The sequence below is a fragment of the Clinocottus analis genome, unplaced genomic scaffold (genome assembly GCF_023055335.1).
Source record: "Clinocottus analis isolate CAN_PGR_092001 unplaced genomic scaffold, fCliAna1.0.p SCAF_6, whole genome shotgun sequence".
Lineage (NCBI taxonomy): Eukaryota > Metazoa > Chordata > Actinopteri > Perciformes > Cottidae > Clinocottus > Clinocottus analis.
In genome coordinates, this window is record NW_027176218.1 from 145334 (window position 1) to 172372 (window position 27039).

The window sequence follows — 27039 nt, forward strand, 5'->3', positions numbered from 1 at the left end:
AGAGTGATGCGCAGCGTGCAGCTCGTGGCTGATTAGCACGATGCTGCGAATCAGAAACAGAAAAAGAGAAGACGGGAAGCGGCTCACAGGAGGATGAGCAGACGTCACCTTTTCCTGTGTCGTGAACAACGGAGGCCACAACAGATGAAAACACACACAACACCCAGAGAGACAAAAGACAAGAGGAAACCAGCGGTGTCGGATCATCAAGGACACTCGGATCGATCTCTAATTGGCCGGCCGAGTTGACAAATTGCCGCCCGATGGAGTAAATGTCCAAACTCTAAGAGTGGAAGCGATCAGCGTCAGTGGAGCTGACGGTGTGAAGCGAACCCAGACGTCGACACGAAGGAGTTGTGAGTGTTTAAAATGGCCGCTGGGTGCAGAATAATGGAGAAAGAGAGGATTATTGAGAATTATTGAGGGTCTTCATGAGTAATAATCTGAAGACGACACTGTTTCGGGTTTGTTGTAAATATGTATTGATCCAAGAAAATTTTTCCCGAGACCCAATTTGCTCCTGAATTAAACGGCAATTACTTTCCTGCTGTTATCGAAGTCCCTTAATCGTTCTGTATTGGATACGACTTTAAAAAAAAAGAAGCACAATGAGTAGGATTTGTCCCAAAAAAAGTAAAGACAACTCTAGAGTCACGATTGTTTTGGGAGCAGCTTTTTTTTCCGTTCGCCGCTAAGTTTTCATAGGTGGACAGACAGAGAAAAACACGTTTCTGGAGGAAATTTAGAGGAAAAACTTCTTATTGTAGCTGTAGACTGAACCTATGTACTTGTGAAAGAGAAAACACTTTAAAAAACACAATAATAATGTAACTTTAGCCTGAAAACGTTTTCTTTGTGTGTTTCCGTCGTCACGTGATCATTTTACAGCAGAACGACGACATTGATCCTCCGGTGGAGAAATGATGTCATCATTATCCAGTCAAACCTAATCTGACAAGCCAGGAAGTTTGTTATCATCATATTATTGATATGAAGGAAGCCAATGCATGCATTTGCTTTTGATTGATTGAGATTTTGCACAGGACTTTCACCCAGGAGACCACGGCACGTTGAGCTGAATATTACTATTCCATCGGTTTCGTCGTTGCTCAGTGTTTGCTGGGAACAGATGAAGCGGCTCTTTGTTACGTTTCAGACTTCTCGCCTTCAAAAACCTCCCGATCAGACCAAAGGAGGAGGAAAGACAGCAGCAGATCGGCAGCAGAAGAGGTTGATTAGCAACTTGAGCACTAAATTAGAGTCAAGGTCAAAGGTCAAAAGGTCATCGCGCCGGGCGCAGAGCTTTTGCGGCATGCGTCTTCAAACCCAGAAGGATTAGTAGAGTTGAAGGTGTTATTTTTGCGTTTTCCCCCACCGGCGTTTTTTGTGCAGCCGCCGCAGCGTCGGCAGCCAGCGCTTACTGTTTGGTCTCCTTGACCTTTGCCCTTTCGGCCGCTGCCTTGTCGTAGGTCTTCCTGCGGGCGAGCGGCGAGGGCTCCGGCGCTCGCCTCTCCAGCCCCGACGAGGTTCTGGAGCCCGAGCTGATCGGTTCAGTTTCATTTAAGGTTATCCACAGACGACACACAAAGACAGTATACAAAAGAAAAAAAACAAAACAAGGATGAAAGGATGTGAAAACATATAAATGATGGCAACAGTGACGAGATGAAGAACGCAGCGCACAGAAAAACACAAGTTACCTGATGTTTTAAAGTCCCAAAACAGGAGTGGACTCTTCGCCAAGCTCATGTTTAACTGTGTTGGTTCTGTGCTACGCTAAAATATATTCATATTCTGGTACTTTATTTGCCAAAACATGGCTTTTTACAAGCCGGTAAAAGCAATGTGTTAGTATTTTTGCATAATTAGGAATTAGAAAAGGGTAGTTTACGCAGCGAACAGCAACAATTAAGCCATAAAAATGTTATGATTAGCTTTTCTTGACATGCAGCTACCTTTTAAAAATGATAGTTTGGGGGATGTATGCATGAATAATGTCCAAAAAATGAAGTGAAAGCAGAGGATGTCGCCGCGACATCAAACATGCAGGAAGGAAGGCAGTAGGACGTCACGGTGTTAGCGACAGAGAGCCGGGCCTGGACTTACATGCTGCCCATTTTAGAGGAAAAGCCGGGGGAGAGCGCTGCGTAGTCCCTGACCGATGAGCCTGACGAGTCCACGTCCGCCGCCCCGTCCGGCGTCTCGGCCAACGGCGGCATCGGGCCGGAGAAGTCGGCGGCGGCGGCGGCGTCGGGGGCGGAGTCGCTGTTAGCGTACAGCAACTCCATCTGAGTGGTGGTCCTCCTGCGAGCCTGACGGGAGGAGGAGGGAGGAGGAAAGACAGGATGGAGTTGGAGGAGGGGATGCTCGTGCATGTGCAGAACGAGGCGTGCACACTTTATACTTTCTTATATCTTGTATGTGCACGTTGTAATACCTTATTTCTTGTCTTGGTCTCCCCGCAGAGCTTCATGAGGTCTGATGTCAAGCTGCTGACGGAGGGAACGAGTTTTATATCAATAGAAACACACGAGACACAGGATGCAGCATGAAGACGAAACATCTCACAGACACACACCACACTGCACAAATAACAGGTAACTATTAAGTAACTATTAGGTAACTATTTAAGGTAATAGTTAAGTTATACTGTATATAACATTAATCAACTTAATGTGAATCTACACATTAAGTTGATTATTTAAGGTAATAGTTAAGTTATACTGTATATGATACACATTAAGTTGATTATTTAAGGTAAATAGTTAAGTTATATTGTGTATAATACAAATTAAGGGGATTATTTAAGTTTTAGAAAGAGTTAGGAGCCATTTAAGTATATTGAATCTAAAATAGTGGAACATTAAAACAACGTAAAATAATAAAATAAGGTCACGCAGCTTTAACATTCACAGGAACACAACGCACACATACATACATATATATACATATCATAACGCCACATAACACTACGTAGCTCATGACTTGTTAATATGACACACTGTGATCTCATGGTTATGTATTTATGTTAAACATTAACTTACTTCCCTTCGGCTGAGGGGCTCTGAGCCGACTCGTCGCTGCTGCTATCGTCTCCATTTTCTGTGGGAAGAGAGCCGAGAATCTAATTAAAGAGTTTAGAGGAAAACCCTGCGGGCTGATGAGCCCGAGACGTCTGCTTAGGACTTTCTACAAAAAACTAAAAAAAAAACACTTTTCCTACGCTTTTTAATAATTTATCATTTTGCCAACTTTCCACTAAAGTGTGAGGCTTTTTTCTCTTTTCTGCTACAAAATGTGGAGAAGAGATGAAGAGGGGAAGCGGATGATGTCAGCGCGGCGCCATGCTGCTTTATCGAGGACAGCTCGGTCCTCACGGAGCTGCGATCGGGGGGGAAATGAGGAGGGGAGGAGGGGTCAGAGGTCAAGAGGGTTATCAAGAGGTGTGTGTGGGGGGGCGAGGGAAGAGGGATCGTTAGTCCGTCGCTCCCTCTGGGCTCACAGGGGCCCGACAGAAGCCACGACGTCCATGTTGTGTGCTTCCTGCGGAGGGTTAAGCGTGGAGGCTGCAGCGCATGGAGGACGAGGAAGAGGAGGACGAGGAGGACGAGGACGAGCGTATCCAGACGAAGGGGGAAGGGAAGAGGTGAGCGGACAGATGATGGAGTTGTGTCGCACCTCATGCACCTGTTTCTGTGTTAGGGGTTCGTTAGTTCTGAGTGCAAAAAACAAAAAAGAAGGGAAGGAACCATGCGTTCATAACACAGATTAGGGAGGAGTCTAATATGGTTTCACTTACCGGCCGGGATGTTACCTAGCTCTGCAAAAAACATAAAACAACAAAACAAAAAAAAGGAAGAAAACGTGGGGGAACAGAAAAAAAAGGCAACGCACAAATCAAAAACACTGTCCCCCAGAAATATTAAAGTAAAACAAACTAAAGAAAATTGAAGTGCAGCTACTTGTAAAACATCCGGCTGAACAGAAGCTGGGAACGAGAGCGTTAAACATCTGTAAAAATCAATTATTTTATACACTTTTATGAATTTGTCACATGGATTTTTTTTTACGTGGCGCTCGTTATGATCAATAATCAGGCCAGCTTCTGTTCAGCAGGAGGCAACAGGCAATAATCCCCCAGCATGCAACTGACCGGCAACCCAGTCGACTTCCTGAAAGTCAGCAAGTTACAGAATTTCTGTCACTAAATCATCGTCTCTCAGATTAAAATCTGAATCCTAGTGGACGGAGCATGAAGGACACTTCCAGGAGGTGGACCGGGTTGAACCAGCGGGGGGTGTGGTCGTGTTTTGGGTCCTCAGCTTCAGAGGCAAATGGCGGCGGCGGCGGCGGCGGCGTCACCTTGCAGCGCGTTGCCCAGCAGGGCGTCCAGCTCCGGGTTGAACTCGGCCTTCTCCTTCAGCATGTGGAAGAGCAGCTGGTTCTGCGTGGCGCTGGTGATCTCCGTCTGCTTCAGCCGGCCCTCCATCACCTTCACCTGGGACTCCTTCTGCGCCGCCTGCAGGCCCTGAAGAGGGGCGGAGGGGCGGAGGAGCGCTGAACGACGGGTTTTTCTGTTTTACAGGAATGTCACGAGGTCCAGAGACGACGCGTCGCACGACAACGAGCCGCGCTCACCGGATCATTTTCAAACCGATCAAGAGCCAGAACGTAATTGATCGATACTGATCGGCCGACAAACGTAAACCATAACGCTTCAGACACCAGAATATCGTCTCGTTGCCTTTATATGAACGCAGAATCAATTTAATCCAGATTATATAGTAAAACTATTGCAACTGCGTATCAGAGAACGCTTCCTTTTCCTTCTTTATGATCTGAAAAATATACTTTAAGGGCAAATAGAGCAACTTTTTAAATATATCTGGGTACTATGTCTAATAAATGACTTAATTATGATGTAGATTTATGGCATAATAATCCCTGAACAGGTCAAGCTGGCTGACCCTCACAGTTACTATTAAGATAAGTATGAAGGTAGATTTGTGTCTTTTTTACCCGAAAAAAATTCTTGTTTGTAAGTAAATTATCTCCAAATCTTTGCTCTCAATTCCAAAAATTGCTCGCTCCAAAAAAAAAAAACGCTGTAAAAAAATATAAAATTGCTCTTAAAAAAACACATTATTTTAGTTTTAAGAGCATTTTTTTTTTTTTAGAGCAATTTTTTTTTTTTACAGCAAATTTTAGTTTTCAGAGCAATTTTCTTTTTTTTTTAGAGCATTTTTTTTTGGAGAGAGCAAATTTTTGAAATGAGAGCAAAGGTTTTGAGATAATTTACTTACAAACAAGAAATTTGCTCAGGTGAAAAAGACACAAATCTACCTTCATAGATGAGATAATCCTTTGTTATTCCCTCAGTGGGGAAATTACAGGATTACAGCAGCACTGCTCACAAGTACATACAGATAAAAATCAAGTAATATACATAAACATTAGAACGGTAATAAAACTAAATTAAAAATGGCGGAAAATCTCAGTAGGCGGAGCTTAGTCCTACGACTTAAACGTAATGGATTCTGCACCAGGAGATGATTTAAGTGGACGGTGAAGCCTCCTGACGGGCCGGTACCTTGTTGATGGCCATCAGCATGAAGTGATCCAACAGGAAGCGAGCTTCCGTCAGCGTGCAGGAGCTAACCACGGCCGAGATGTCCACCGTGTCGCCTTCCTCCTGCGAGGAAACAAGGACAAAAGAGCTTTTATGCTCCATCTGACAAACTAATAACATGTGTACTCACTTTGTTAAAACAATGCAAATAAAGTTATATATGTGCAAAAAATAACTCATATTTGGCTTAAAAGATGAGCAAGGAAGCCGGTTGGATCCCTGTTTTCTCCCCATAGTTTAATGTTGAAGTGTCCTTGAGCAAGGCACTGAAGCCCCAGAGTTTCACCGCAGCACAAAGTTGCTTCATTACTGGGGATGGTGACATGCTGAGAATAATCCCCCCGCTGTGGGATTAATAAAGGATTCTTAAAAACATGTAAAAAAAAAAAAATCTTTTTAAGAATCTGCATCTTATGGAAGCCCAATCCCGCCACACACAAAAAAAAAATTAGGACCAAAAAATATATATATATATATTAGGACCAAAAAAAAAAAAAGAAAAAACAATTAGAACCAAAAAAAATAAAAAAAATTAGGACCCCCCGCCCCGTCACCCAAAAAAATGACAATTAAAAAAAAAAAAAAAAATCTTCCTTTTTTCAAGTCAACAAAAAAAGTTTAAAAAAAAAAAAAAAAAAAGTCCAAAATTTTTTGGGGGGTCCAATTTATTTATTTATTTTTGGGTCCTTTTTTTATTTTTATTGCCCTAATTTAAAAAAAATATTTTTTTTTGGTCCTATTTATTTTTGTGTGTGGCGGAAATGGGCTTCCATAGGATCGCCCCCTGCGCCCCACCTGCAATCCCTCGGCGCCCCACTAGAGGGTCGCGCCCCACAGTTTGAGAACCAGTGGTCGAACCCCTGCCCCACCTTGGCCTCCTCCATCTGCATGATGTTGGCCTGGCAGTCGGCGATGCCGTCGTTGATGTAGTCGATGTTGGCCGTCAAAGCGTCCACTTCCTCGTTCAGGGGGCTCGCCGCCTTCTCCGCCTCGGGCCCCTCCCTGGACAGACGGTCCCTCTTCCTGATGACCTTCTCCTTACGCTTGGTCAGCTCCTCTCGTTGCTGGGGAGGAGACAAACACACAAAACACAAAACACACCGACCTCACAACATTTAGAACCGATTTCAGGTCTCAGGAGACTTTTCAAAATGTTGCAGGAGATCAAAGAGTTCAGTTAAAATGTTGCAGGAGATCAAAGAGTTCAGTTAAAATGTTGCAGAAGATCAAAGAGTTCAGTTAAAATGTTGCAGGAGATCAAAGAGTTCAGTTAAAATGTTGCAGAAGATCAAAGAGTTCAGTTAAAATGTTTTATTTCTGTTTGACGTTGTGAAACAAGATGAAGACAATGTGGAAGAGGTAAAGAGTTAAAGACTCCTCTGAGGGAGAGATAGATAGATGGAGAGATAGATGGAGGGAGAGAGAGAGAGAGATAGATGGAGAGAGAGAGACAGAGAGAGACAGAGACAGAGAGAGAGAGAGAGAGAGAGAGAGAGACAGAGAGAGACAGAGACAGAGAGAGAGAGAGAGAGAGAGAGACAGAGAGAGACAGAGACAGAGAGAGAGAGAGAGAGACAGAGACAGAGAGAGAGAGAGAGAGAGAGAGAGACAGAGAGAGAGAGAGAGAGACAGAGAGAGAGAGAGAGAGAGAGAGAGACAGAGAGAAATAAATAGATGGATAGATAGATGGATGGATGGAGAGGTAGGTAGGTAGGTAGATAGATAGGTAGATAGATAGATAGATAGATAGATAGATAGATAGATAGATAGATAGATAGATAGATAGATAGATAGATAGATAGATAGATAGATAGATAGATAGATAGATAGTCTCGTTACCTTCAGCAGGCGGTTCATGTCGGCCTCCATGTTGGAGATGGTCATCCTCTGCATGATGACGTCGGTGATCCGGCGCTCCAGAGACTGCCATTTATTGCGTGCAATTCTGGTGGAGTAAATACCCGCCGTGCGCCTGTAGGAGGACCTGCACACACGCACACACACACACGCACACACACAGGTCAATAATGCATGAAACATTGATGATGTAAATGAACTCGCAAACATGTTGCAGGTGCAGCTTTATCTGTGCGAATGCAACACAATAAACGGCTAAAAGTGCAAAGAGGATTTGACTTATGAGGGTGCAGCTTCCACGTAGTTATTTACTGCTGCGAGGAGAGAAGAAACGGCCTATTTTGGTCTCAGAAAAAGCGCTATCTATATTTAGCATCGCTCCCTCGCTCACCGGCTGCCGTTGGGAGCGGCGTTGCCGGAGGAGTACAAGCGTCCAGATGGAGGTCTGTAGCTGGAGTCCTGCACCGGCTCCTTCCTCACCACCTTACCCGAGGTGGGCCTGGTCTGCCTCCTCAGAGCCGTCACCTGGCGGACACACACACACCAACAAAAAAGAGGAAGAAGCATGCTGCACGTGTTCTCCTGCATCCGTGGTGAATCGCAGGTGAGATCCAGGTGAGTGTGTGTCGGCCGCTCACCTCCTCGGTCTTCCTCCTCAGAATGAGCTCCTGCTGCCGCTTCTGAGCCTCCAGCAGCTTCAGCTGGTGCTGCAACACAACGAGAGCGTCAAGACCATGACAACGGGAAACTCTTTTCCCTCCGTCCCTCCTTCCTTCCTTCCTCCCTCCTCGCCGCTGACCTCTTGCTTCCTCTGGTCTTTCTTCAGCGACGCGATTTCTCGGTTCCTGCGAGACTCGTTCATCCTGTTCTTCTCCTGCTGCTCCTTCATCTGCTTCATGAGGCGCACCTGGAGAGCAAGAGAGCAGAGAGGATGTACGTGAAACACACACACACACACACACACACACACACACACACACACACACAAAGGGAGTCAATAGCGTGGGTGTGGGAGACGGCCTGCTGCACGTTTTCAATCATTTGAATGTTTTTTGGGGGGATAAAAACCTGAAAATGGAGATTCACAGGAGAGATAGTCGAGAAGAGACGTCGCTAATTGAAGTAAATCATGTTTCTGATGACACTCGATCATCCCCACACAGACGGCGGGCAGAGCGACCTCGCGGCCGCGCCCACAGCGCCGCAGGTGGAGTTTACGTCGTAAGTACCCACCTTGGTCTTCTTCATCTCGCCCACGTCCACCTGCAGCTTCCTCAGCTGCTTCTCGTACTGCGACTGGTTCTTCAGCAGCCGGGCGTGCTCCTTCTGCGCCGACTGCAGCTTCTGCAGCTCCTTGTTCATGACGCTCAGCCTCTTCTCGTACTCGGCCTTGATCTTGCGCGACTTGTCGTCCGTGCCGGTTTCCACCGTGTCTGAAAGCGAGCGACACCGAAACACGTCGGGAAAACTCGTGAGAAGAAAAAAAAAAATGACAGAACTTTTTTCGCTGGTTTTTTTTTTTTTGCATTAACAAAACATTTTCTTTAATGGTTCAAACAGTCAGAAACCTTGATCTCCAGTTGTCAAAGAGTCTCTTTTTGTCCTCTCGCTCTCTTAATAAGACGAGCTGAAAACTCCTCCGTGCTTTTAAAATCCGCACGCAACAATGCTTTGATCCATTAGTGCTGATAAATATAAATGTAACTGTCGCCGTCTGGCTGCCGGCGGGGAGAGAGAGAGAGAGAGAGAGAGAGAGAGAGAGAGAGAGAGAGAGAGAGAGAGAGAGAGAGAGAGAGAGAGAGAGAGAGAGAGAGAGAGAGAGAGAGAGAGAAAGAAAGAGAAAGAGAGCTTTCACTTTAAAGAATTTCTGTGAAGTCCATCAGCGTCTTTTCATTACTGAAGATAAAAACTGACATCAAACATGAGGCTGAGATATAAATTCTTGCGAATGGAATCAAGGGACAAGAAGAGAACGTACATGCACTTTTGTTTTAAGTCCTGAAATAAACCCCACATGGCTTCACCAGAGGATGAATGATGCTCGGGGGGGTTGGGCGCGCTGGTGTGTCTTACTCATGTTCTGCAGGACGCGGTCCCTCTCCAGCTGCGTGTCCCTGATCTTGCACTGCAGCATCATCAGCTTCTGCTCGTACTGCTGCTTCAGCGTGTGCAGGCGCCGCTGGCTGTTCTCCAGCTCGTCGATCAGCTTCTGCTTGATGGCGATCTCGCAGGTGATGTTGGCCAGGTCGGCCTGGAAGTTCTCTGTCCGGGGGGGAGACACGACTGTGAGATCAGGTGGTCGCATCCTCCTGATCGACAGTATTGATCGTCTCTGGTGTTATAAAAATGCTTTGACAGGACTGTACAGGAGACGAGAAGCCTTGAAGGATCAATAACTTCTGTTAAATCACTTAATAGAATTATTTGAAGTGATGTCGTCCTTTTATGTCAGATTTTCGTATGCAGTTATTTTGTTCCTCTGTTTTTGTTTGTTTGTTTATTTTAGTCATTTGCCTTCATGGTAAAGTCATTTTTTGTTTACTGGCATTTCAGTTGTGTAGAGCACTTTGTAAAACTTAGTTTTTAAAAAGTGCTCTATGAATGAAGTTCCTATTTCTCTTTAAAATAACTGGAACTCACTTGAAATAAATGTTTTTTCCTTCAGCACTTAGAGGAAACATTTCATCTTCCAGTTTATCACAAACATTCAACATCCACATATCTGGAAAATAAGACGTTAAATACTATAAAGTATCTGAAATGTGTACTTTGCTTGAGTAAAAGTACTTCACATTCCACCACCAGGTGTAAATCTTCCATAAAGGAAGCTTCAGTTGTTTTCACTCAGCGTCTCTGAAGCATCTTGGCTGAAGTTATAACTCAAAGTGTTCAGCTCGAACTTTCAGGCTGGAGACACGAGTCCGTCAGCGAGTGAACAGCGCCCCCTGGTGGAGAACCAGACCAAACACTCCTCCTCCTCTTCCTCCCTTCATACCTTTCTCATCCGTCTCCGAGTCCGAATCCTCGGAGCTCTCCTCCACGTCCATCTCCTCCTCGTCCTCCTCCTCGTCCTCCTCCTCGTGGTCGCTGGCTTCCTGCACCTCCTGCGAGACGAAACGCTCTCAGTCAAACATTTCCAACGTCATTTGTTTTTAGTCGCACAGGTGAAAAATCGAGGCGGTCGGTCGTACAATATCTGCTTCCTCGCCGGCTCGCTCCGAGGTTCCCTTCTCCTGCTCGTTGTCAGGAACTTCCTCCTTGGTGGCGCTGAAAGATTCAGACATGGCGGAGAGTCAGAGAGAGAAGTTTCCAAACCCAAAAGCAGCTGCAGTGAATGAAGACATCATCACCGTCTTTTTGACAGACAAACTTCTTTTATTGACCTTCACTGACTGGATGCTTCTGTGCTCATGAGCTTGTCTGTGGAAAAGATAGCGTGTGTTTTTACATAAACGTAGGGAGCAAATAAAAAGTGTGCGTCAAGTCCGTGAAGCAGATCTGTTGGATGGATGTTTTACCCCAAAAAGCAGAGTGTTAGCGATGTTTCACACCAAACTGTTATGTAGTAAAAAATACAAAAGGATGGAAGTGAAGTGATGAGTCTCACGCCTGCGCAAAATAAACGATCAAAAAGTGAAATAAAACGCTGAGTCGGCGTGGAGGGGAAGCGGAGGATGAGGGAGGGTGGAAGCTCTGACAAACCTGGCGTCATCAACCTCTTCCACCATCTCCTCCCTTTCCTCCCTCTCTCTCTCCTCCAACAGCTGCTGGAGTCTTCGGGTGGGGGAGGGGGGGGAGGGAGGGAATATGAGGGGGGGGAGGGGGGGTGAAACAGGAAAAGGGAAGCGAGAGATGAACGGAGGAAGAAAGAATGGAGGGAAGAAGGATCAGAGGAAGCTCTGCAAACGTTCTTTCACCCCCCGGGTTAAAGCCCCAACAACACAACTGTGATCGTCACCCTGGAGCCATCATCATCATCATCATCATCATCATCATCGTCACGAGTCCCTGAAGCTCTCCTGCGTTCCTCATGACGCTCATCAGCACTAGAATACTGATTATTATGTCACAAACATGACGTGTAGGTTGTTCATGGCTTCACGCGTCCATTTTAATACCCAGCATGCCCCAGTCAGACAATATTTTGGCCTAAAATACTTTTTTCATCTATTTTTTAACCAAAGGACACAGTTTCTTGACTGAAACTTCTTCCTAACAGGACAAGACTTTGTTTTATTGTGATTTTTGTTGCAGCTTCTGATTCTTTAGGTCCTAATCTTTCCATAAAGGTGTCTTATTGACGCTCCAGGAGGCTTTTTCTAGGGGAATCTGGCTCATATCATGCTGGATGTTCATAGTTATGATCAAAATATCTTTTAAAAATGATTTTTTTGCAGATACACATTTTTTTCCAAAGACTTTGCTGAACAAATATAAACAATAAACACAAGTATTGGAATTAATTTGGGGTTTGTACGTCAACTCAAACAGGGAAAAAGAGGTCTGGAGACAACACTGCTTCCACAGTTTTTAACGGGTTAAATTTGCTCGGTCTAATGTACAAAAGATTAAATTGTTGTCATATTTATTATTAACAGCATTGGTAGTAGTAATAATAATAATATATGTTAAATGTTTCAGGATAAAAAGCCTGATTGTCATTCCAGTTTGAGGTTTATTCATCTGCAACACATCCAATAAAACATAAATATAAAAAGTCCGATTATAATTTGTTGGTGTCTGCAGTATTATCACCTTTTCTTTTTCTTCTTCTCTCGTTTCTTCAGTTTCTCCAGGTCCTTCTTGGCGAGCTCGATGATGTCAGAGGTCTCCTTCTCGGGCGCCAGCAGCGACGGCGCTCCGTACAGCGACTGCCGGTTGGAGGCGCGAGAAAGGTTCCTCCTCAGGTTCTCGTTCACAGCTTCGCTCTCCAGGAGCTTGGCTCTGACGGGGGGAAAATAAATAAATAAAATACTTTTGTGTTGCCAAATCTTCCAGGACGAACCTCGAAGCAGCTCCACCCGATTCCTGTGTGTTAGTATAGTTCTGTTGAGCGACAACGGGCTGATTCACACTGACAATGCAACGAAAAACTAAACTAAGAGAAGTAAACTCAGAGAAAATGTTATTAACCGTGTAAAATCCTTGTTTGCAGTAATATTCAACCGTCACAGTTTGATTGACATCCTTCAGAAGCGCTTGTATTGTTTCTCCTTTTGTACAAAGATGTTTCTGTACAAACTAAAACTAAAAGTACGGATTGTTATTGTGCGTTTTACGATGAAACTCTACATATTAAGACGTCTCCGACCTAACATTCAAATCCCAAATCTGACTGTGTGCTCTTACTGCTTTTATGATATTTTAATTATGTAAAGTGACTTTGAGTAGCAAGAAATTCACTCTACAAAGTAAATGCATTATTATTTATTATTATGAAGTACCTGAGTTCTTCGATCTCTTTGATGTAACCTTGAATCATGTTTCCAATTTCTTCAGACGCCCCTTCGCCTGGAGGAGAAAGCAGACAAGAGGACGAGTCAAGCGGCGTCTCCGAGCGTCTCCGAGCGTCTCCGAGCGGCGAGCGGACCCACCTGCCCTGGCGAGCACCTGGTTGGCCTGGTCGCTGAGCAGCTGCGTGAGCCGCGCCCGCTGCGCGTCCACGGTCTCCTGCATGGCCTTCACCCTCACGCGCAGGTTGCCGTTCTCCGTCTGCAGCATGGAGTTCTCGTGGAACATGTCGCTGAAGCTCTCCACGCCGTCCTCGCCCGAGAGGCGTTTACCCTGCAGGGGGGAGGAGCTTCAGTGAGAACGTTCCCTTCCTTCCCTCCCCTCCTCCCTCTAAACTCCTCTCACCGTCTTGTACTCCATCAGCTCGATCTGCAGGCGAGCGATCTCCGTCCTCAGGACGCTGATCTGCTGGCTGGCCTTGTCCTGGTTCACCATCACCTTGTTCTTGATGTTGCGGGCTCGGTTGGCGTACTTCAGGGAGCTCAGCGTCTCCATGAAGTCGCGGTCCGACGGGCTGATGCAGGCGATCATCACCGTCTGGCTGAGGCGAGACAAGGACAACGTTTTATTGGCCGTGTTTCATAAGAAACAGAGAACACAGAGATTTGTGGACCTCCACAGAGACTCGTGGAGGTCCACAGAGACTCGGTCGCTCACCTGTTTCCTCCCAGCGAGTCCTGCAGGAGGCGCGTGAGCTTGGAGTCTCTGTAAGGCACGTGAGAGGAGCGCTTGCTGCGATCGCCTAGAGCGCTGATTACATTCCCCAGAGCGAGCTGCAGAGGAAGATGTTCAGAGAGGAAGATGTTTCAGAGAGGAGGAAGATGTTCAGAGAGGAGGAAGATGTTTCAGAGAGGAGGAAGATGTTTCAGAGAGGAGGAAGATGTTTCAGAGAGGAGGAAGATGTTTCAGATGGAAAGACAAATGGAGTTAAAGTAAAAATAAAATATTTTGGAAAATACTAAATATGTAATGAAATAGCAGAGAACATATCACATTTAAGAAAATTAAATAAAGAAAATGCAAAATATATATAGTATATATAAAGTATATGTATAAATAAAGTATATATATGTTAAAATACTCCATAAAACTACGTAAATAGAGGGACTGACGGGGTTAATGACAAACAAAATGAAAATTCATTTAAATATTTCAAATGAGTTCTTCAAGAAACAAAACATTAAAGTTTAATTCACTCTTTCTTTGCTGCACTCAACATGTAAAAAACACACTTCTTATCGATGTGTTGAAGATGTTATTCGTAGTAAATCCTGCCAAAAGCTTTAAAGATGTTTGTGTTTCTTTTGGACATTTAGGATTCGGCCACTAGATGGCGCTCAAGCTCCAGCAGCTTCTTCTTCTCTGCATCCAGTGACCGGCAGCAGCAGCAGCAGCTCACCAGCCCACAGTTGATGGAGATCCCCTCTTTGGCTCGGTCCCCCGTGGCGCCGGTCCTCTTCAGCCTCTCGGATCCGGCCAGATCCACGAAGTGGAACTTGGCCGTCAGCGTCTCGTACTCGTCCATCTCCGAGTTCCCGTTGGAGACTCTGTTGTCGCTCTCACTTTCTTGCTGAGCGACGACAACAACAACAACACAAACACAGTCAAATACACACACACACACACACGCGCGCCGTCAAATCTTGTCTTAGGACGCAGAGGCGAGTACGAACATTGTCGGAGGCACAGACGCGAACTTGGCACAGGTGGATGGTGAAGATGGCGTGGGAGCGAGAGCTCTGCACGTTCATCTGCGTGCTGGCGGTGGTGCGAGACAGAGCGCCGAGCTTCAGGCACTGCATCATCTGCACGGAGGAGGAGGAGCGTTTAATATCGACAACATTCACGAAGGCAACGCGAGAGAAGGGATGAGCATTTCTAAAGGCCGAGGTTCAGTAAATGAACCTTTGTGTCGGAGATATTTAGATAAAACAGTCAGAAAAAGAGACAAATGTGTAATAAAAGTACTTCTGGTGGCTGGAAAAAAGAGATAAATCACAAGAAAGTTCCTCTCTGAATTACAGAATATTAAAAGTATACTTTTGATATACTATTAACACAATATTATTCCATTCATTATGTGCTAATACTAATAATATACATAAAGTATACTTTTGGAATACTATTAATACAATATTATTACATTCATTATGTGCTAATAGTATACATAAAGTATACTTTTGGAATACACATTATAAATATAATACAATTGTAATTTTTACGTATTTGTAAAATATTCATAATATATTTCAAATATACTTAAAACTGAATTGAAGTGAATTAATGTATATTAGCACAAACGCAGTAATATACTTAAAATGTACTAAGTATACTTTAAGTTGTTCCAATTTAGCACAAAAAATATACTTAATATACGTCAAGTTGTACTTAAATACTAGTTAAGTACAACTTAAATATATTGAGTACAAAATTAATTGTTCTAAAATACCACACTTTAAGTGTACTTATGATTAGTAGGGCTTCAAAAATACTAAAGTATTGAAATATACTAAAGTATACTCAAGTATGCTAAGATTAAATATATGTGGTATATTTTTTTCCGCCTGTGACTTTATTTTCATGAATAAAACAGAGAACAGATCACTGCTTTATACATTGTGTTTATTTGTGTTGCATTGTGTTTATTTGTGTTGTTTATTCCGTTGTCCAGCTCTTGTTCTGTGTGTGTAACTAACATGAGCATCATCAAAAAATAAAATTGTCTGAAAAACATCTTTAAACGTCTGATTGATGCCTAAAACCAATACAAGATGTTTTAAAAACACTTGTTTTAGTCATTAATAATAGAGCACAGATGTTTGTAACACACACACACACACACACACACACACCTCGGCCTCGCTGGACACCGTCCTCGTGGTCACTCCCACCGTGTAGATTCCTCCGGCGGCGTCCTCGTGGATCTTGATGTGAGATTTCTGCTCCTTGTCCCTCGCGGAGTCGAACAGGTCCAGAACCTCCTCGTTATAGAGCTGAAGGGACACACACACACACACACACACACACACACACACACACACACAAATACACACACACGCACGCACGCACACACACACACACACACACACACACACACACACACACACACACACACACACACACACACACACACACACACACACACACACACACACACACACACACGCGCGGGAGAATAAGTATACAGATACATCACTTTTAAAATCAGGGATTCAGACGGTCAGAATCAGAACATCAGATGTCGGCGTCTTGCACCTGATTGGTCGAGTCTCGCTTATTGATCTTCTGCTTGAGCTCAATACATCGATAGAAAGAGAGTCAAGTCTCTTCAGGGCGAGATGTCGACTATTTGGCGTCACACACACTGTTTATTTATTGAATTTAGGACCGAAATAAGCACGAAAATAACAAAAAACAAACAGCATTAGCTCATGTCCTAAAATGTAGAAGATCTGGATCAATTGGAGGCCGTTTCCACCAGGACGCCTTGATGTGAACAAACATCTGGAGGGATGTGAACAAACATCTGGAGGGATGTGAACAAACATGTGGAGGGATGTGAACAAACATCTGGAGGGATGTGAACAAACATCTGGAGGGATGTGAACAAACATGTGGAGGGATGTGAACAAACATCTGGAGGGATGTGAACACAACTGGCTGTAGAATATGTTGAAGTTTAAAGCACAGGGAGAGAAACGTCACCTCGTGCTTCACATTCCTGTGGATTTCTGAGGAATCTGAACACGGTCACGGTGTGAAGGACACAACTGTCTTCTCACATCACCCCCACACACACACAGACACACACACAGCCTCCTGAGCCCCGATGACAGCTGCTCCACTTTCATTTGTCAGTGTGGATATTTCCCGGTTGAGACCCCGTGACGTCTCCACACGTTCCTCGTACCTCGAGGAACTGGGCGTTGATCTTGAACTCGGGGGCGGGGCTGCCTTGCTCCTGGGCGGCCTGCCGGCGCCGCTCGATGCCCTTGAAGAGGTGGTGCACGGCGCGCGGGATGATGCCCAGCTCCTCGTCGCCGATGTTGACGTCGAAGCCCGTGCCCATGGTGTAGGTCTTCCCCGAGCCCGTCTGCAGGGAGGCGGAGAAGAAGAGGTTTTATTCACCAGTCAGAGGCAGACAGGTTGTCCATGAGGAGTCGGTTCCTAATAAGCTTTATTGGTCTCAGACGAGGAGGAAGACAAGATGGTGGAACTCGTTGGATTCTTAAACTGGATTATCCTCCTGAAGCCAAAAGTGTTTATTAATAAATTATTATTTTATTACTTTATACGGTGCGGCTCAGGAGCAGTTACTGAGGAGATGCAGGTTAATATGGACACGCACTAAAGATGCATGGCTCTGGAAAAAAGGTGTGTGCGTGTCTGTGTGTCTCTGTGTGTGTGTGTGTGTGTGTGTCTGTGTGTGTGTGTGTGTCTGTGTGTGTGTGCGCTTCACTTCACTTTGAATTGCCTGAGTGCCATTCAGCAGAAGCTGTCGCCACGGCAACCTCAGCACGAGGAGCGATATGAAGGGGGAGGAGGAGGAAGAGCAGGAGGAAGAGGAGGAGGAGGAAGAGGAGGATCGCTTGGTGGTCTTTACTCGCATGTCATTTCCATGTGGTGGAAAAGAACGGGCGGATTAATTTTCAGAATCCATTAATCTGCATTCATTTTATTTATTTCATTAATTGTATTTATTTATTTAATATATTTTATTTCATTTATTTATTGTACTTATTTTATTTATTCTATTTTATTTAATTACTTGTTTTATTTATTTTTATTTATTTATTTATCCAAATCTGGGGTATAGGGATATATTTTATTGATGTATTTATTTATTTCATTCATTTTATTTATTTATTTAATATATTTTATTTCATTTATTTATTGTACATATATATTTAATATATTTGATTTCATTATTTGTTTTATTTAATTATTTTATTCATTTATTTATCCAAATCAGGGGTCTAAGGATTGAGGGTGAACTCAAACTTTCACACATATTGAAACCCAGAAGACTCAATAAAAGAAGCCTCGAGGGCGTTGTGTGTTTTTCCTCAACTAATTCAGGAAAGAAAACAAGTGCATTTCCCTAAGAAATGTCTGATTCCTTTCTCGCCCGCGTCGTCTCTTTCCTCCAACGCGACCCAGACGTTTCCCTGCGGTCATGAAGCCGCTGCAGCTGCGGCGCCGCCAGATAAAGACTCGCCTGTCCGTAGGCGAAGACGGTGGCGTTGTAGCCCTCGAAGCAGCCCTCGATCAGCTTCTCCGTGCAGCTGGCGTAGATGGCGTCCTGCTGGGAGTCCATGTCGAACATGTAGTCGTAGGTGAAGGACTTGTCTTTGCCCAGGATCACCTGCGGCTCCCCGGGCATCACGTAGGTGCAGATGTGGCATCCCTCGATCTTCTCCCGGGCCAGCTGAGGACGGATCCTGCAGAGAAGAAACAAGACGCAGAGAAGAAATGATATAGAGAGGAGAGACGCCTCCAGATGTGGTGTTTTTGTACAGGATTGCAGGGTGGACATCCTAATCTGAGCCGACACTCTGTGCCAGCTGGGTTAATGTGTCCCGCTTTAGGTCCGTCTGTGTGTCTGTGCTGAGCGCCTGAACCCTGACAGGGATTAACTGGCTTAACGTGGATGTGAGGGAGGAAGGAAGAGACGCTGTGTGAAAGTGAACATTTCATTCTTCAGCCAGTGAAAGATGCTGAGCCAACACTGAAACACACCCACGCGGTGCATTCAAGAGCACAGACAAAAGAAAGGAAAGCGCAGCATTGTCCCGTCTTTTGACTGTGCAAGAAAAGGATTTTTAAAACATAAAGGATGAAAAAGAACCCAGACGGCAGTTATTAAGTTAAATATAACTGTTAAGGATGTTGGAAAAAAAACAGAGACGCCCAACAAACAAAATTAAAGATGAATTTCTCTCCTAATATTCTTTCTTTCAATCATTTTAATTTAAGTTTTTTACAAGTGAAGCGATAAACAACCAACTATACGAACAATTAGACGCATAAATCATCCATATTGAACTATGACAATTGTATTTACTGCCTCATTTTCAATAGACGTCGCAACAATAATGGTATTATGTTGAATTATTAACAACATCACTTTGAGAATTTGTCAGTTAAAAGCAAAAAACATATTTGTGTCGTATAATTATGTATATTTGTACTGGTAAAAAACATATTTAAAGCCTCTCGGGTTAGGAAATAGAGTTTGCACATCCGTTATTTCTTCTGCACCTTTTGTAAAAAGCTCTTTTGTATAAAAGAAGCCGGTTCTCACGGTCCAGACATTTATTAAATCAGTGCATCAGGTCAACGTCTCGTCAGCTTCAGGCGTTCGTTCCTCAGATTGTTTGTTGGAGTTGAGGAGAACTTGTTTTCTAGAAAAAGGTCTGCAGGGACGGAAACGACTCAATGAAAATCTCCCGAGAGCCTCGCGAGGTGAAGCAGAGCTGCTCCACGTTTCACCTCACGCTTCATTAAACGAGCTCGAATGTCCTGGGTACCGATCCCAAAACCTCAAACACTAAAAAAAACTGCTAAAGGGGCCGAAGATGCAGCCTCACGGTGCCGAGGAGGGAGCGCAGTGATCTATAGTCATGGGCTACTGGAGCAGAAAGAAAGAAACGAGTACTAAAAGCATTATCAAAAGACACAAAGCAGAACATCCTGGAAACACATATGACAAGTTGGGAGAGAAGAATGAGTCTTTTTGTGACGGTGGAGGAGCATCAGCAACGCGGCCGTGTTGCTTCTGGCATTTCAGCAACGATGCGTCGAGGAAAGTGCTTAAAAATGTAGAAACTGACGATGAATTGTATGCATTTTCTCATAGTATGCAAAATATATGCATATACAAGACCGTTAAGTAGTGCTTTAATCAGTGAATATTTGTGACATTCACATCTGAAAAGCTCAAGTTACCACACAAGCTGTCCAAAACCTAGAAGTTTAGTTTATGCTCTCTGTAGTGGACATAAAACAGAGAAAGAAGTATTCACAAACGTCGCCGTCAGGGGTAAATTTAGGCGACTCAACCAGACAAAAGCTGCACCTTAAATGGTCTTTTTGGATGTTAAATACTAGTTTACTTTCTCCGACTGCTGCTTCGTCACGTGGACATTTAAAGAGATCGTAATTGACTTCCCATCAGCATCATTTTCTGCTCTTGTGTCCATCAGATTGGGGTTTGTGTCCCAAAATGTGACGTCGGCTTCTCAGTTTTGTTTTCAGCTCACAAATGAGTTCAGTCGCAGAGGAAAAGCACCTGACGGCGGGCCCGGCTCGGTCCGGTGAGGATAAGGGCCTCATTGTGCCTTTTTTCTCCAGAGTCCAAGAGGGGAGAACAATGCTGCGAGAGGCGAGCACAGAGCGGCCATTGTGTCCCGTCCGTGAGACACCGGATCCCCGGGCGCTGACGCCGCGGGGATTACGCTGCTGGACGAAGGGCGAGGATGAGGAGGAGGATGAGGAGGAGAGGTAACGACCCGTCTGGAAGGTCACGACCCGACCGCAGATACCGAGAGGAGTCACCGAGCGCTGAGACGGGATTCTGACTGGAAATGCAAACTCATCTTTGTTCTTCTGCTGTTTTTTGGTGAGATGCGATCCCGTTAAAATAGTTCAAATGGTGCATAATTTTCCGGACACTTGACCGCTAGTTGTTAGCGATGGTTGTCATCTGCGAATTCAGGCTCGTACTTTGTTTTAGGGATGAAAAAGTGATCAAAATTATACCATTTTCACTCAAGTGTTAATCTAAGATTAGACTGAAAGCGCTGCTGAATGAGATTTATTCGTTTTGAGTCTGGTGTTAGTTTTGTTTATGTGAATGTTCTTCTGTAGTTTTTGTTTTAAGTCTATTGGTATATTTATGGAAACTTTATTGCCAGTAGAATAAAGACTTTAGGATATCCTGAGGTCAGGACATACCAATTGTATGGAAGCCCAATTTCGCCACAAAAATAAATAAATAAAAAAATTAGGACCAAAAATAAAATATATATAAAATATATATAAATATATATAAAATATATTAAGACGCAAAAAAAGAGGACCAAAAAATAATAAACTTGGGATCCAAAAAAAAAAAAAAAAAAAAAAAGAGGACCAAAATAAATAAATAAATAAATAAAGACCCAAAAATAAATGAGGACAATCCTAAAAAAAAAAAAATTGAATATTCAAGTGAGCGATAACTTGTCAACCACCCGTAAGCCTGTTGACGGGTAACTTTTAAGTAAATAATTCATTTAATATATGTGTGGACTTTGCATTTTACTCAGTTCTTAAAAATGGTCAATGGCACAAAAAAATACTTTGTGTGTAAATATATTAGCTACAATTATTATTTTTTTAAGTAAAAAAAAAAAAGAAAGAAAAAGGCGTTATTTTTTTATTTTTTGGTCCTAATTATTATCATTTTTTATGTCCTAATTTTTTGTGTGTGTATGTACGGAAATGGGCTTCCATACGATCGTGTCTTTTCTTTTTTATTTATTTATTGGCACAACAGTGTTTTCCATTGAAGCAAAGACCGACTCTGCTAACATGGAAATAAATACACTTTCACGAGGTCAAACATGAACTTTAAAGCATCATTTAAAAAGCGTTTGCTTCATATATTTAATTTGTCGGCTGTGGCTTCTGACTCTGACGTCTCATCTCTTTACAAACTGTTTCCTTGTTAAAACAACAACAACCCGTCGTGAGTAAGATCAGCTGTTTGGACCACGCGGCGCTCAAACAAACGTCACACCTCCAACGAGTACACAAACACACAAATCTGCTCTTTAATGCGTCTCCGCAGCGAGCTCGTCTTCCTTTGTTAGAACTCACAATGAACGTGAGAGTCAATTAGCTTCCGTGACAAATTCACCAACCTCTGTGGAGCGTTTCAGCAAAATAATCCTTTCCATTCCCACAAAGAGGACGGCGGCTTTGTTTCAGACAATTAGCTCTCTGATTGGGTGTGTAATCCGTTACACACACGGGAATCTGATGGCATTTCACAAATTTACTCTCCTTTCCTTCTGCTTTTCAACAGTTTTTGAAGTGAAGTTAAAGGATTTCTTTATTTAGTTGTTATTTAGTTTTTACCATAACTCAATCACACTGTTGACTTTTAGATGTTTTGTGTTGTTTTATGATGATATGAACATGTAGTGTTGCATTGTGTTGTCATAAAGAATGTTAAACACAATTTAATTCAAACAAAGTCATTTGCTGTTAGTTTACTAATAATCATAATGATAATATTAACCTCCACTATAATGAGGCTTCATGCCCGGCTTGTTAGTTTGTAAGTAAACAGCTTTCTTTTGTAAAATAGTGAGCAATACCTTGTTCAAAAGGGCAACAAGTGGCCCAAAAATACTAGATCCCACGATACAATACCGTCACAATACTTAAGTCCCGATACGATATTATCGTGATACATTGAGTATTGCGGTAAAATGTGATTTATTAAATTTTTTTCCAACTGCAAATTGTCCCCAAAGGAAAACTTTGTCAACAAAAAATAACTTGATTTTATTATTCTAGGACCAAAACGTTTAGAATTGATTAAATAAAAGATCAATACTTGGCGTCCGTGTATCGATACAATATCGGCACGCAAAATATCGCGATACTATGCTGTATCGATTTTTTTTCCAAACCCCTAAAAAGTTCAACGTCAGCACTGTGCCGATTTGGATTTTGTGCGTGGGGATAAATTTGTTGAAGTTTAAGCACTTTGCTGAATTTGCCACCGTTTTATGAGCGTGAAGTTCAGATCAATACCGTCATTGATTCTCAGCGTTAATGCATTCAGAGTGAACTCGAGCGTCGCTGCGTCAACGCCAGAGCCGCCAAAAACAGTTGCGGTGACTCGTCTATTTTAAGAGGGCGGTGGACTTTAAAAGGGGAGGAAGGGGGAAGGCCGAGGGGTCAAAAGGTCGCGACGTCTCCTCAGCGGGGGCCTGATGTCTGGCCGTCAGTACGGACGTCAGAGGCTGCAAAACGACAGAAAACAGTCATTGGAGGCTCAGTTGCGTTACAGAAGCTTTGTGTTTTTTTTGGCTTGTCTAAAAATCGCTGCACGCTCAAACCTGTCACGACACATCGCTGTCAAACCTCTTCCTCTCTGCATGCAATAAATCATCAAAGGCAGCGCAACACCACGAGGGAGAGAGGGAGGGAGGGAGGTGTGTGAGAAAGAGTGTGTGTGTGTGTGTGTGTGTGTGTGTGTGTGTGTGTGTGTGTGTGTCAGAGTAAAAGTGGATAAAGCAGCAGCACCAAATGTATTGTTCTTTGCGAACGAACTGAAAGATGCAAAGCAAAGGATCCGATGGAACTCGTTTATTCATAATCAATATGAAACCTCATCACACCCCCGCTTCATTGCATTTATGAAGCGGTGGTTGTTTAGGTCGGACTACATTTGTGTCTGCAGAGAGAGAGAGAGAGAGAGAGAGAGAGAGAGAGAGAGCTGTGCTGCAGTAAACTGCTCAAGATAAAGAGGTGAAAAAATGCACACTCAGCCAAACAAATCAAATGAGGTCACCTGGCACGAGGGCGGCCCACTGCACTTCAAGCATTAACGTCTCTTCACCAGATCAGGCCTGTTTGAAGGGCAGCGAGAAACAACAAGAGAGAAAGTGTGTGTGTGTGTGTGTGTCATTGTTGCACGCTTGGCTCGTTGCCAGGCTCTGAAGGTCGGCTTCGACTACAAGGCGGCGAGGGGAAAGTTGAGCTTTTATACGTCAGTCGGCCTTCAGCCGTTTACCTCCACCACCATTATTATTTTTTCACGCGACATCGCGTGACTTTTTGTTTTTCCTGCTTCTGACAGTCAGAACTGGTCCGGTGAGTCGCCAATTACACAAGCACGTACTTAATTGTCGTCGCTGTCATTTTGTGTCCTGATCTTCCTCGTCAACCTCGGCTCTGACAAAAAGAAAAGGGCAGAAAAGGCGAGACCGGTTGAGGACGTGAACGTACACAACTTAACTCAAGGTCGTCACGCTTTGCTCCAAACGGGTCTTTCCCGGGCAAAAGTTTGCCAAATACTTCACCTTTCAGTCATTTAGAAAGCAATCCCTGCTTCCTGCAGCTGTCACAAGCTTGTAGTGCACAGTAGTAACACTCCTGTACAATATCAACACAAAACAATTAAGCTACACGACAAACATAACAGGATATATACACATTAAAAATCTATTAATACTATAAAGTACGGCGGACTCTTCCAGTGAGGTCTGACTTCATGCATCACGATCTTTTATAGGCCTTCATTGCATCCGTGTTAAACATTCCCACGACACTTGAACACAACACAAGCTAATGAGGCGTCGTTACCACCGTGCTTTAACTGTCATAACACACTCCTCCTGCAGCCGCACAAAGACCCTGCAGCGGTTGCATGTTCCTCTTGTATGCATGAAACCTCTCCTCCGCAGTACGAGGATTAGAGCTGCGCTGGCGTGTGTGTGTGTGTGTGTGTATGGAAGACTTAACTGCAATAAGTGGAGCAATATGTGGCCGTGACAGCCTTACAGCTCGTGTGCATTGGGAGGCTAGCGAGGCGCCTCGCTGTGCAGAAAGCGGCGCATTGTTACGCAAAAAAAAAAGGTGGATAATGACACGCCGGTCCTGGTTTTCAGTTCCGTGCAGGATCTCGGTGTTTTGGTGGACGCTTTTGGAACGAGACGCTCCACTTTTAGCGTCGGGAAACCCCGCTGGAAGCCCAGACGGGACCACCTACAGACAAAGAGCTCAGAGCGCCGGCGTTCAAAACCGACCGCAAGACGAGCCACAAAAGAAAAAAAAAAAACACGAGCACACACACGCGATCTGTGCTGCAGTCAAAAGACACACACACAAGCTTTAACTTCACATCTGAGATTAGAGAGTCGACAGTTTCTTCCTCGATGTGTCTGTGCAGCACAAAGACACTCTGCGTGACATGAGGGGATGGGGTTATAATCCGATTTCCCCCATCGAGGTAAACTGAAGCCGGTCTGAACGGCTGCAAGATGCCAGGAGGAAGAGGAGGAGGAGGACGGTTAAGCATCCTTCTGAGAGACTTGAGGTTTGATTCAACGACGAGCAAAAACCCTCCAACACAAGCCGGTCTGCTTTGAAACACACGGTGGATGTTGTAACTTAAACCTGAACAAACAATCACGTACAAAAAAACACTTTGTTAAGTTTAGCAATATAACAAATTTAGTTGTTGGAGCAAGAATAAAGCCTGAACCCTTTGATAGAGCGGACTCACACGCGCTTTATAGGGCAGAGGATCAAAACAAGTGAAAAAGGCATTATTTTCATCAGATATTTCATGATTTAAAATAACAATTCAGACTGTATTCTACTTGGATCTTACACAGTATTGAATCCAACGCTTGATACATTTGAGTTTTGTTGAAAAATGTGTTCATAATAATCCCTGTACCATATCAAAAAAGGTGTTTTATTTTGTATTTTCTATGTTTTGTCTTCTCTTTTTCTTCTGTATAGTTTCCTTAAACTTCTGCAGTTCTGTCTTGTTAAGCTGTGAAATCAAAATAAACATATAAAAAGTATTATTTTGCTTCCAATACCATGTTACTGATAAACAAACTGCAGCGACCGCAGCAGCAGCTCACTTTTCCACCGAACAGCAATCAGCTTCAAATTTGTTTAGTAAAACAATATTGTTTTATCTCCATAGCTGTGTTACTAGGTGTGTTACAGAGCAACAGCAACAACACGGAACAAATCCATCACATATTTGCCAACGAGGTTCAAGAGCTTGCAAAAACACGGCGTCCGCCGCCGCCCGCCTCTTGTCGGGGCAGAGCGCCTGCGTCTGGTGATCTGCACGCCGGGTTCACGCCGCCGTGACGCTCGTCGGTTCATCTTCCGTTCGGATGAAGCGCTGGATGTGCACATCCAGCTGATCCTGGAGCTTGTGAGTCTTTTTGGAACATGTGCTTCCAAAAAAAACAAAAAAAAACAAGGCTGAAAATCCCTGTGGCACGCCGATAACGGCTTTACTGCTTCCTGCGGGTCAGAAGGTCAGGGAGCAGGCCGGCCCCGTCATTAGGAAGGTTAGGCAACAGGAGGCGTCAGCCAGGGATCATCTGGAGCTGTCACATGGAGAGGGAGGGGGGAAGGGGGGAAGGAGCAAGGGAGGGATTGTTCTTTCCTCTCAGCGGCACATTTCCTTTGCACACATACATGTGCATTTTGGTGATCATATTGAAGTCTGGATTATCCTGCTTCATTTTCCTGCTTTGCATTTCTTTTATGTTCACAATCACAGCTGTCTGACTACAAATGAGCCACGATTTAAATTTAAAAAGTTGCACAGATTTGTCCCCCTTGCAACTTTCGCACCGATTCCCCGCAGTTGTCTTTTTCTACGCCACAATAAATGTGACTGAAGCGCAAAAACTCCCAGAGTTCAATGCAAACAAAGCATCTTCAAATGATCACATTAGAGAACACAGATGGAGCAAACAGCAGCAGCAATGTTTTTAAAAGCCTTCCTCTTTTTATAGCCTGTTAATGCACTTTATTTGTGGACACATCAGTGTGCTATGAATGATGCATCCTTTTCAGGAGTGGACACACACACACACACACACACACACACACACACACACACACAATTGGCTTCTCTGCTGTGTATAATTACATTTAGCAGAGAGGAGCCTAAAAGCAACAGCCATCATGCATTGTCAGCAATCAAACGGTCAACATCCCCGTAAACACAGTTATAGATGATTCATACTTCATAATTCAATCTCAGCAACATGTGCTCATCATTACGAGGCTTCATGTTTCCTCTGGCTGTCTGATTTTGCATGAAGATATTTTGCATGATCACATTTACAGTAACTTATTCACATCATGTCATCCTAGACGGACAACGCTCGCGCTGTAAAAGTCCCAAACGACTCCAGCTGGCGCTTCCTGCTGCAGCAATGCTGACACACGGCAACGTGTTGATCTCGGCAGGGGTTGGGCAACTTAAGGATATTTGGGCC

General features: G+C 43.9%; 1 protein-coding gene across 7 annotated transcripts in view; it reads right to left on the reverse strand.

Annotated features, from left to right (window-relative positions):
• The window catches only part of kif21a (kinesin family member 21A), a 42443-nt gene that overhangs the window by 6394 nt on the left and 9010 nt on the right, over positions 1-27039 (reverse strand). Inside the window, exons 2-28 of one of the 7 annotated variants that reach the window (XM_068602128.1) lie at positions 18216-18438; positions 16908-17090; positions 15850-15990; positions 14671-14802; positions 14397-14567; positions 13655-13770; positions 13343-13538; positions 13081-13270; positions 12931-12997; positions 12242-12430; positions 11189-11260; positions 10678-10753; positions 10482-10590; positions 9560-9748; positions 8720-8919; positions 8286-8393; positions 8125-8193; positions 7878-8011; positions 7469-7613; positions 6499-6693; positions 5591-5692; positions 4363-4528; positions 3800-3820; positions 3045-3102; positions 2438-2489; positions 2107-2312; positions 1422-1541 (exon numbers count right to left, since the gene is read on the reverse strand). In XM_068602128.1, the coding sequence (XP_068458229.1) occupies positions 1422-1541; positions 2107-2312; positions 2438-2489; positions 3045-3102; positions 3800-3820; positions 4363-4528; positions 5591-5692; positions 6499-6693; positions 7469-7613; positions 7878-8011; positions 8125-8193; positions 8286-8393; positions 8720-8919; positions 9560-9748; positions 10482-10590; positions 10678-10753; positions 11189-11260; positions 12242-12430; positions 12931-12997; positions 13081-13270; positions 13343-13538; positions 13655-13770; positions 14397-14567; positions 14671-14802; positions 15850-15990; positions 16908-17090; positions 18216-18438 (3630 nt within the window). Of the gene's footprint in view, positions 1-1421; positions 1542-2106; positions 2313-2437; positions 2493-3044; positions 3103-3799; positions 3821-4362; positions 4529-5590; positions 5693-6498; positions 6694-7468; positions 7614-7877; positions 8012-8124; positions 8194-8285; positions 8394-8719; positions 8920-9559; positions 9749-10481; positions 10591-10677; positions 10754-11188; positions 11261-12241; positions 12431-12930; positions 12998-13080; positions 13271-13342; positions 13539-13654; positions 13771-14396; positions 14568-14670; positions 14803-15849; positions 15991-16907; positions 17091-18215; positions 18439-27039 lie in introns of all 7 variants that reach the window. The other 6 variants (XM_068602127.1, XM_068602130.1, XM_068602129.1 and 3 more) reach the window with 6 other exon arrangements.